This window comes from Micropterus salmoides, unplaced genomic scaffold (genome assembly GCF_014851395.1).
Source record: "Micropterus salmoides isolate LMB-PRFRI ecotype aquatic unplaced genomic scaffold, ASM1485139v1 Ms_hic_scaffold_2, whole genome shotgun sequence".
NCBI classification, from domain to species: domain Eukaryota; kingdom Metazoa; phylum Chordata; class Actinopteri; order Centrarchiformes; family Centrarchidae; genus Micropterus; species Micropterus salmoides.
In genome coordinates this window covers 36,419,289-36,430,641 of record NW_024041150.1, presented here as the reverse complement: position 1 = coordinate 36,430,641, position 11,353 = coordinate 36,419,289, and the positions used below count along the sequence as shown (strand labels likewise).

General features: G+C 40.3%; 1 protein-coding gene across 4 annotated transcripts; it reads right to left on the bottom strand.

The window, feature by feature from the left end:
* Positions 1 to 2,010: 2,010 nt before the first annotated feature.
* LOC119913230 (tetratricopeptide repeat protein 29-like) lies at positions 2,011 to 11,030 on the bottom strand. 4 transcript variants are annotated; one of them, XM_038732604.1, is made up of 13 exons: positions 9,423 to 9,730; positions 9,126 to 9,223; positions 8,901 to 8,981; positions 7,567 to 7,626; positions 7,020 to 7,183; positions 6,486 to 6,662; positions 5,971 to 6,183; positions 5,114 to 5,199; positions 4,517 to 4,608; positions 4,159 to 4,282; positions 3,841 to 3,930; positions 3,236 to 3,414; positions 2,011 to 2,342 (listed from the first exon to the last, which is right to left on the bottom strand). In XM_038732604.1, exons 2-12 carry the CDS (start codon positions 9,215 to 9,217, stop codon positions 3,247 to 3,249), a joined length of 1,347 nt encoding a protein of 448 aa, XP_038588532.1. In that variant the 5' UTR covers positions 9,218 to 9,223; positions 9,423 to 9,730; the 3' UTR covers positions 2,011 to 2,342; positions 3,236 to 3,246. The 4 variants fall into 4 exon arrangements, with proteins under 4 accessions (XP_038588532.1, XP_038588533.1, XP_038588534.1 ...); XM_038732605.1 differs by lacking the exon at positions 2,011 to 2,342 and adding an exon at positions 11,012 to 11,030 and having other exon boundaries at positions 3,095 to 3,414; positions 9,423 to 9,452; XM_038732606.1 differs by lacking the exon at positions 2,011 to 2,342 and having other exon boundaries at positions 3,095 to 3,414; positions 9,423 to 9,452; positions 9,644 to 9,723.
* Between the last annotated feature and the right edge of the window lie 323 nt (positions 11,031 to 11,353).

Below are 11,353 nucleotides of genomic sequence, written 5' to 3'. Positions count from 1 at the left end.
GGCTGTGGCTTGTATTTACCTGTTGCCACAGCCAATCTAGTATCGGATCTCTGGCCGCGATCAGGTGTTCCGGAGTTTTCCATTTCAGGATTCATCAACTCAGAGCTCAGTGTCAGTTAATTAAACCAGGTTTCCTGAACGCACACCTGACAAAATCCACAGAGAGTAGCCTAATAAAAAGATACGTAAGCAAATGACAAGAACCCAATGGAGCGGTGAGTGACAACCGAGGTGTGTGTGTGTTTTCATTACTTCTGGTAATGCAACGTGTCACTGCCGTGCCAGGTAACGAGGAAGCCGCCACACACAGAGGAGGCACTATGAGAGAGCGCCTTCTACCCGCACTGCTGTTCTAACCTGACAAACGAAACTCCATGCAGAAAACCGCGACATTTACAGTAACCATCCGTTTTAACAAATATACCCATTTATTATACTTTACATTTTAATGTTAACATTATCAATAACATACCACCTTTATATCGGCGTATATCATGTACACGAAGTGAAACGTATTTAAATAGAAATTTAACATTGTGCAATAATATTCTTGTTATTCCTACAGTTTGACGCGACGCGAAATAGTTAACCCAAGTTTAAAAGTTGGCAGTTCATTAAAATTAAAATGCTGGCTGGTGAAAAACTCCGATGCTGATTTCTCCAGTGACTCCTGACGGTTAATTACATGTAAAATTATTCTCTACGAGATCATGTGTGACCAATAAACCAACAATAGTCTGCCACCAACGTGCCACAAGCAGCCACCTGTTAGTTAATACAACACTGTTTGTAAGACAGTTGTATTTACAGACAGTATTATTTTCAAAGACTGTAGTGAACTTTACTGGAGGTTAAGAGCTGGAGGTAAAGTGACTCCGATTCACTCACCTCCTCTGACACCGACGCTGGGTTGCAGTTTGGCCGATAAGATGACCAGCACTATCCCGATGATGAACCACTCCTTCCGTATCCTCGACAAGAGGCCCATGTTTCAGCCCCGGGGTTCACCGGATCACCCCGCCGGCCCCCGTCTGTCACAGCCACCCGGAACAGAAGTCGTAACAACTCTTCAGCTTCTTCTCTGGAGGTGTTTCTGTCAGAAAACAGAAGCACAGCAAGCGGAGCCTCTTCCGGACACGTGGGACACAGAAAGACCGTAAAGACTGAAAGAGAATCGCATGTTGTTTTTTGTTGCTTTTTTAAATTACCGTGTTACAGGCTTCTTATACACCGTCTATGGTTACAGGTAAAAGTAACTTATCCAGTACAAGTATGACATAAATGAATAAAGTATTGCATTATATAGCACAGGTCATGTAAAGACATACCATGTTTTAAAAGTATGTTTTAAAAGAGAAATAATAAAATCATAAATATATAAAGTAATTTTAGCAATTTTCAAACTATTTAATGATAACTAAATACTGCTATATATATATATTTTTACAATTATCTTAATTCTGTAAACAAACTTTAACTAGTAAATAAAGTTTTGTAAAATACAATTTTTTTTTTTAAATGTCAAATATTAATGAAATATGAAAAAGTTAGCAAACCATAATCATAATAAAAAACTATATAACAATAAATAAAAATGTAAATTGAAAAAAAGTTTATATCAAGTAGATAGCCACAGTGATAGTTGAGATAGAAATTAAATAGGGTTGGTAATAAATAAAAATACTAAACAAAGGAGGAGTTAATAATTAAATAAAATATTAGGTACAAGACTGATTATTACCAATAACTTATGATAATGAGTTAAACCAAAATACAATTGGGTCTGTTTATAAAAATAATAACAAGTTGAACAAGTGTTGAACAAGTTGAATTAGTTATATATATAAATAACAATAATAATAATAGTGTAAATCAAAAGAATTTTAACAATTATTGGCGTATTATTTTTTAATTACAAACAGCAGTTTTAAATACAACCAATAACAACATCAGAGATATTTTATTCAAAAACATTTTTATTCTGTAAAACAGTAAATAATCACTGCCTATAAACAATATAAAACTGTTCACAAATTAAAAATTTAAATGTGAAAAAAATATGACAGATGCTTTTCTGAAAAAATATTGTATAACAAATTTAGATAGCATTCAAATAACTATTCAGAATTTCTCTACAAACTATCAAACTGGCCTCTGTTTCAAGCTTAGCATCTACAAAGACTTCTAGAGTAACAAACTATTCAAGTTCAGCATCACGGCCTTTTCTGGCTGAGATGGAGGGTTTTGTATTTGGTGACATTTTGCCCTTCATCCTCCTCCTCTTCGTTATTTCCTCTGCTCAGAAACCTCTGATGTACAGAAAGGACTAACCGCCTCCTCTGCTGTCCACATGATTAGAAACATGCAGAGTTCTAATGAGATGATTATGTTTGTTTACTGTCTGTTTATTTGCTAATTGCCACAAACAGGACAGAGCACGCTCAAACCAGACAGCTGATTAGGGAATCTGCAATTTCCACCATTACATCATGTTTGTTTTTTGCAGCTGTGGTAACTATTATGCTGCCTTCATGCGCCTAGGAGAAAGTCTGACATGTCACACTTCCAAGTTGTCAAGTAGCCGCTGGCAAAATGTTCACAGGCTGTCTTGGGGGCCAAAAGGTTTTCACCGCTGACCATGTAATCACCATGTCCCTGGTTCGAGTGTCGCTGGAGACCTTTGCTGCATTGCCCCACCCCCCAATATTTCCTGTCACCCTTTAACTTAATGGTAACAAACAGAGCTAAATGCTAACATCAACAAAGTTCACTGCTAACATTTTCTAATTAGCACAGGTACAGCTGATACTGATGGTGACTGATAAGTATTTTGGTCATAAACCATAGTCTTGGACAAATTAAACATTTGTCCTGATGATGGCACTAGATGAAAGTCAGAGAATCAGCAAAGTTTTTGCAATTCATCCTCTGGGGGAATCCATCCAATAGTTGTTGAGACATTTCACTCAACACCAACTCATGGTGACGCAGGAAAAGCCAGCAGTTGAAAAGTGTTTAAACAGATTATTAAACAGAGTTGGATTTGTTTGTTCTGTCTGCAGCGTGTAAATGTTGAAACAGAAATGTCAGGAAGTTATGTACTACTTTTTCTGTTTATTTATTGTAAAATGCCAGTCGATGCTAACAATGCATGAAAGGCTGAAGGTGTGTTTCCCTACATTCCTACACCAAGCTTTCCTTTTTATAGAGCATCTGTATCCACCATTATCATTAACTGGTGATGAGTTAGTACCAGACAGCAGCAGTATTATCTGTTGAGTCTGTGCTGATTTCCTGACGTCCTCTGGTCTCTTTCCAGGCCAAGAGGCGGCGCACGGCGGTAGGCGTGGCCGACACCACGTCAGCGCTGTATTTCCTGATGAGGGAGTGAGCGCGAGCACTGGCCACCAACACCTGACAGAGCCACAGACAGACAAAGCAGCATGTGAAGGTTGTTGGGTGGGAGATGTTGGATAAACTCTGACATGGAAGATGAGTGTAGTTTCTTTCTGTCACTGTTCATTATACTAATGTCACGTTCTGAAATTGAAGGAATATGCTGTTTTACTGATAACAATTTAATCAAGTGTCCCAGCAAGTCATCCAGTCAGACGTCCTTCATTTAATTATTTACACCTGTTCTTACTGTGAAAAGTGCAGGAATGAAGGTGTTAAAACGTCTTCAGTGAAAAAGGGTGAGGTTGGCCTTCTTTTATTCCTCTTCAACTGTTGTTCAGTGCATTGTATCCAGGTTTAATGAGCTCTGTACTTCTCTCCACTCTTGAATTATTTAAAATATGTTACACAAAGCCCCACAACAATTGCAGAAACATTATTTACCTGTGCTTTCTGCAGCAGAGCCACATCCTCCAGGTCGCAGGCAACTTCATAACCCTGCAGGAAGTACTCACAAGCTCTCTCATACTGACCCTACAAACACAGAGAGAGAGAGAGAGCTTGGTAAAAAAAATAAAACCAAAAACCCAAGAACAATTTTGTATTTGGGATGTTACATTTGTAATAATTTCTACAGGATGTCTTGTGAAGTTTGTCACTCAATAATTCTAATCAAATCTGCATAGGTGATTTGATAATCAGTAATTGTCAAAAAAGGAGGGAATCATCATGCTAATTGGGATATGTGTGTGCGTGTGTCACCATCGTATAGTAGATATTTCCCAGATACAGGTAGGCGTCCACCAGGTTGTTCTGCAGTCCGTTGTTACGGGAAATGTCAGCTAACTTGTTCAGACACTGGACTGTCTCATCTATGTTTCCCTCACTGACACACACACACACACACACGCACGCGCGCGCACACACACACACACACACACAGACACACACACAATATAAACATGTGTTTAGCAAACAGGCTTTGACAGATTCATGGATGTTGAAACTTATGCAGACCCAGATCTTAATAACCTTACACACAAAGGACACAGATGTGATGTATGAAGTTGAAGATATAATGTGTGTGTGTGTGTGTGTGTGTGTGTGTGTGTGTGTCTACCTCTCTAAAGACTTGGCCATATCCATGTAGGACCTTCCCAGTTTGTCTTCATCCTGCAGTGTGCCGTATATCTGAATGCAAGTGTTGAAAAACTGGAAACACAAACGTGCACAGACACATGCACAATTGTATCACCGAGTGAGACACAGTATTATAGCTCTTAAAGGGTCCAGTGGTGATATTCTATATTTTTTTGTCAACAAATCCCATGAAAGACCAAAATCGACAATAAATGCATGAGTTTATTTGGACTCAATCCCGCATAAATCATCCTTCTGCTCCAAATACTCACCAGAGCACCAACTTTGGATTAATACTCCCCAACAAATGCACTATTTCCTCATGTTTGATTGATAAAAATGAACGTGAGCAACTGTATTAAGAAACTAGTGAACCTTTTTTAAATGAAACTAGATATTAGCTGTTTTGAAAGATCTACATTTCTAGTAGGGATCAATGAGCTTCAAGCTGAGTACCACAGACAGGAAGTCAAAACGTTTTGAGAGACGAACCAATGCATTGTTGACTTTGGTCTTTTTAAGGGATTTCATGGCATTTATACAAAAGCTTTACACACACACACACACACACACACACCTGTTTGGCTGTGTCATGGTGTCCTGCATTCTGATAGGTCAGTCCCAGTCGATAGGAGGCCTCCCCTTCGATCTGTTTGTCTTCAGCTGAAACAGACATCAGTGACTTCACAGCTCTCCTGCTCTATTGCCACCATACATTACATGTACTCTAACAATGGGTTGGTCAAAGCAACATCTCGTACCTGTATTCACATGCCATATTATATATCGTCCAGCAGAATCCATGGATCTTAGATTTTGTTGATTTTATATTTTTAGGAATGGCAGTGTTCAACGGTCGGCCCATCACTTTGGTCCAGACTAAAAATTCTCGCAACTATTTGGTGGATTTCCATAAAATTAGGTTGAGTGATAATCCCTTTAACATTTCATATAGTTAAATGTTAATTTGTACTTTGTTTTATATCAGTTAATAAACCTTTGTGTTTAGTGCTAATTAGCAAACGTTAGCATGCTAACACACTCAACTACTGTTGAACATAGTAAACATTACATCTGCTTATATCAGCATGTTAGCATTGACATTGTGATCCTGTTAGCATGCTTTATTGTCATTTCCCCTTGGTATACGCAGATTGAAATGAAAGGTTGTTTCTCATCAGCTCCCTTGCAGTGCATCTAGCATGGCCATGGACTCTTAGTCCTGTTATGATAAACTGAAGGATAACATGCCCCTTTCTGGGTTGAGAAAATTCTTGTACTTCTTAAGATGAATAAACTATTTAAAAACTTACTGATTAAAGATTTTATGGATCTCTGTCTGTCTCTCTTTCACACACAGCGCCTCCTACTTTCCAAATCTTGTATGCATTCAGTGTATTTTCAGACACACAGATACAGACAGTGTCTACCTACACTCAGCAGCCGTGCTGTAGCCCTTGTGGAGCAGCTTCAGGGCCTCGTTGTAGTCTTTGGCATCCAGCGAAGCGTCGGCCAGCCGGCTGTAAATCCTCCACAGTGCTTGGCGGGCCAGGAGCCTCAGGGGCCGACCGGCTGAGTCTATCCAGCCGCCGTCTTCTGCCTGCTTGATGCACTGCTCTGCCTGTTGCCTCGCCTGCTCCAGCTCACCTGCAGGACCGAGGGGCCACAGAGGGGACATGAAACAGTCCGATTTAGATTCACTGAATTTTATTTCACCGTTCATATTAATGTGAGTTTGTATTTATGCTACTGTTATATATTTCTGTGTTCATCCCTCCAGAAGAGATCCAGAGACTTCTACGAAATCTACGAAAGGATCACTGAAGCTGTTGTGGTGAAAAAACACCTCATCAACAAACTCTATGTTGGTGATTACTTACTTTATTTGTCACCTATGTTTATATTTGTGTGTGTGTGTGTGTGTGTGTGTTAGTGTGAACACTGTCCACCTTGTTGCAGGTAGAGCTCAGCCATGCATGCCCGGGCCTCTGTTGCTGGTCTCGAACAGCCTCCTTGCTTTCTGTCTACACAGCTGTGGTAGAAATGAAAACTGAGCCAGAGGTCCTCCGGAGCCGAGAAGTACTGACCCAAAACCAGACGCTGTTCACACACCACCGACCAGGAACCTGCACGCACGCACACACACACACACACACACACACACACACACACACACACACACACACACATAAAACACTGTACAGGAGAATCCTGTAGCCCCAATGCTGCATCATTCTATCTTGAACAACAAAACTCCATTTAGAAAATCCTGACATTTACAGTTAACATCACTGATGTACATATCCACCAATCTGACCACTAATTTAAACCTTATCAGGAGCGATGGGATTTTGTTCAGCACACATTATTTACACCAGGCAGCATGTATTTAAGTGAAAAGTGACATATTTCAGTCAGTTCGCACACATAGTGTGTGAGTGTTTATGTCTTATTTTCTGCATACAAATTTTGTGTGCGTGTACCGATCCTTTCAGCCTGCTCGGCCTGGCACAGGTGCAGTCTCATTGTCTCCAGTTTATCCCATTGTTCGTCCAGCGGAGTCTGAAGCCTGACAGCTGAACCTGGTTCAGCCGCAATCCTCCGATCCTGATCAGAGCTCAGCAGTCCGAACAGCTCAGAGAACGACCTCAGAGAGAGACAGGAGAGAGATCTTTATAGCAATGTTTCGGAAAGAAGAATGAAGAGAGCAAATTGTAGTGGCAGCTGTGGCTATCAGGAGATAGAGCAGGTTGCCCGCTAATTTGAAGATCGTTCAATCCCCCGGCTTGGGCAAAATACTGAACCCCAAATTGCTCCTGATGGCGGTGTGTGAATGTCAGTTCTGATGAGCAGTTGGCACCATAGCCTCTGCCATCAATGTATGAATGTGTGTAAACGGGTGAATACATAAATAAATAAACAAATAGAAATTAATGTGCCAACAGGTTCATCAAGTATTATTTGTAACTCCTCAAAAGTAATCCGACACTACTTGATGATCACTGAAACAATGACAGCAGAGGGAGATACCTGTGATAGCCTTCTTGAAGCATCTCCACACAGATGTTCTGCTTTCGACTGCTTCTGAACCTGGACAGATGTGAGAACAGGAGACATTAAAGGAGCATGGGGGGAAGATCAAGACGTTACACAGGAATGTTGGATGAACAGCAGAGCTCCGGTGTGGAATAAACACAGGACACTATGTGAAACTTGATCTCTGTGCTCAGTAAGTTATTACTTTTTAGCAGCAGAGAGCGGACTAACCTTTCTTTTTAGTGAGCTTACTGCGGCAGTCAGGGTGTAAATGTTTCCTGCTCAGTAAGTAGTTACCCTGTGTCCAGTTTCAAACTGAATCAGGGCTGAACTATTGATCGAAGTAAATAAAAGTAGAATATCAAAATCGCAGAAGCTGTAACTTGTCACAACATACCAGTAGCCTATAAATAAAGCATTTGTGGTGCGACGTCCTGGCGTATAAATCATGTTCTCCGGACGTAAGGGAACACGCTTGTTTGGTGTAGACCCCAGAAAAAAAATCACATCATCATCATTTTTATATTTTTCAAGTGAAAATTAAATGCAAAAATGACCATTCCCACTAAAATTGTGTTGGAAAACCGAATCAAAATAAAGTACTTGAACCCTTAAACACCCAGGCATGCTGCCTAAATGAAAACCAATTTACTATTTTGATCATTTAGACCAACATAAAAGTGTTTTAAATGTATTATATTGTTTGAAGAAAGGGAGCACCTAAATTACTCTTACAAGGCAGTTTTGAAAAGATGAGAGTACTATCTATTGATACAAATACTCTACATATTCATGGACATTTTCATAGTAGAGTAAAGCTTTAAAGTAGACCAGAACAGTAATTTGGCTGATTAGCAGCAGTAAATGAATAATTAATACAGCAAAGTACAGCACAGGCCTAAATAAAAATAACAACAAAAAGGTACACACGTAGAGTACACGGGGTCACTAATTTTATCATTCTCACTTGTCGTCAAAACCAACAAGAGTAAAAAGCCAGTGGACCACCCTGTCACATCCACAGGTCGTTACTGGCAAATTACATTTAGTTTGACTGCCAGTAGTTAAAGGAATTAAAGACCTCATACATCTGTTACTGTCACCTCAGTGGAGGTAAATCCTCCTGATTCATAGAACTGACAATCACTTAGTGCTAGCATCCTGCCTGTGGAACAGCGGGTGTCTAGATGTTTGAGTGTGTTGTGGACACACAATGCAATATGGAGACAAACTGTAGGAGAATAATACACAAGAAAACCAAAAGAATCAATAAATTCTTGTTGAAAAATAAATCTGATGTGCCACCAAAATCCAACTGGTGAACTCACAGTGCAATCTCTGTCTTGGAGAGGATCTGAGAGTCTGATAGTGATCCGGTTTGGAGAGACCCCTTCTTCTGCTTCATCCTGCTGACCACAGACACACACCCACACGTTTAGTTTTTTTTGTACTCACTCATCAGTAGAATAATCTTCCTCATCACCAAAACAAATAAATAAACACGTTATTTGTTTTGAAACACTCATATTCTGAGTACTGCAGTTGTACTCTACCTGTACTGAGTACTTCGCCTCTGTTTGTTGCTGTGGGCAGTAATTTCTGGTAGAAAAGGCCCCATGTGCCGCTGTGTTACCACCCCGTTCATCTTCACCTGTCAGTCAAAATGAAGAAGAGAGATGTCAGCAGGACAGACACAACGACTCTAATCTAATAATCTTGTCTTCATGATCTCATACAGTAATTCATTTTAAACCTCCTCATATCACTTTACAACACTGTTACAGATGGTATTTTTGTAATATGAATATGTCTTTCATTGCTGTGTCCTACTGTTTGCTGCTCAAACCCACCTTCTGCTCCAGTAGAATGATCAAAGTGTCCTGGTAGATAAGATAAAATAAAAGTAAATGTAACAGCAAACGATGGGCTACAAACAACTCTATTAATTTCAAAGAATAACTACTGTTCTGTTACAGTCTGTGGTTGCTGGCTGCTAAATTATAACTGTTAAATTATATCTATCATCTGAGCAAACTACATCCATTAATAAAGACTGTGATTTTATTTTTACAGTTTGTTATCTTAATAATTTCTTTGGCTGGAGAATTTGATACTGCATGTCAAACAGCAAGACATAGGCTATTATCTGTTGTGGTGGCAGCCCGGCTGACGGTGAGTGTCCTGGTTTTTCCTCCTTTTTATCAGTTTTCTCTTTTTCCTTGGTTTCCTGTTCTCTGCCCGCCTCTCTGTGTTTTCTCCCCCGTGTGCTCTCTCTCCCTCTGCTCCTGAGCCCAGCCAACTACCTGCACCTGCAACCCATCATCCACCTCGTCAGCCTGCCACACCTGCCAGTAATCAACCTCATCCCAGCCTGTATTTCAACCCCGGTTCTCCACACCATCCTTGCTTGATCGTCGTTGCTCCATACCCGGTGCCATCCCCACGTTCAGGCTTTCATGTTTCTTGTTTTTTCACGTTTACCCTGTACCTTGTTGCTGTCTTCCCTAACCTTGTCCCTTTGTCTGTTTTCCTCCCAGGTACACTCACCCTCGTCCTCCGTTCGGCTGGGCTCACCCACTGGCCCACTCCTCTTTGGACTTCCCTCACGGCGTCCTCCCTGTTCCCCCGCCCCTCCACGCCTCCTCGGCCCCTGTGTTCCCCTGCTCTCTGGCCTCCTGTCTCCTTGGTTCCCCGTGCCTGTACTTCCCCGACGTCCTCCTCTCCCTCCAGTCCCTCTCACCCTTTTTCCTCCAATAAACCTCCTTCCTTCTGAGTGCTGCATTTGGGTCCTCTCTGTCCACACACCACACCCCGTAACAATTATCAATGTAAGATATATTTTGTTTTTAGTTTTTTCTTCTTTTTTCAAATATCACTTTATTCTTTATTATTTATATTTTATTGTTTATATGTGACTATGCTTTGGCAGCATGTTTAAACTAAACCCATGCCAATAAACCCTAATTTAATTAAATTGACTGTGTGATTATGGCGGAAAGCTAAGGAAAATACCAGTAAGTGGACCTTGAGTGGGAAGTGTTTTGTCAAACCACTGTTAAAATACTTTTTGCTAGCCTAACTTTTGAGATAGCCTGGGTTAGAGGGCCTAGCCTGCTGTGGATTGTCATGACAACTAATCAACATTGAGTTGGGACTGTTTTGTTAGGCTTAGATTAATACATTATTTTTCAAATTAGGGATAACATCCTCTACTAAACATCTTATATTCCTGGCCCAATACTGGATCCACGGGGCTTAACAGAGGCCCATAAATATAAAGTTGGGCTAAAGCTCATGCAGTCTATGTTTCATTAAGTTAACTAACATCATAACTGTAAAACCTCACTGTCTACACTTAATTTAACAAACCTTATATTTTAAAGTAAACCTGTAGTAACAAACCTGTGTTTATAAAACAGTAAAAAGGTAAAAAACTCACCGCAGATAACACAAACTTTGTTTTCAAACTTTTCACCGCTGACCTGCAGTTCAGCTTTCGCCGTCACCGTGGCGACGCACGGCGGGCCGCATTCCAACACTAACATCCTGCTCACTTTCCCCCGCTGTCTGGTTCCATTCAGAAATAACTGAAGATTATTTTACCACCTCAACAGAGACAAAAAGAGTAACGAATAACAACATCTTGAAATCCTCATTAATGTTGTACTTTTTTATTGTGCAGAGCGTTTTCTTAAAAGTTCTAATACCACACAGTGAAAATACTCCATTAAAAGTTCTGCACTGAAAATTGAACTATTGAACTATTTTGTATCAGACTTTC

Bases quoted from the DNA above. Each gene is read 5' to 3' on its own strand.
- LOC119913230 (XM_038732605.1), bottom strand. From the start codon at position 9,217: ATGAACGGGGTGGTAACACAGCGGCACATGGGGCCTTTTCTACCAGAA. The intron at 6,184-6,485 runs GTGGACAGTGTT...TCGGTCCTGCAG, and splicing joins TGAGCTCTACCTGCAACAAG to GTGAGCTGGAGCAGGCGAGG. The intron at 5,200-5,970 runs GTAGGTAGACAC...TGTCTGTTTCAG, and splicing joins CTACAGCACGGCTGCTGAGT to CTGAAGACAAACAGATCGAA.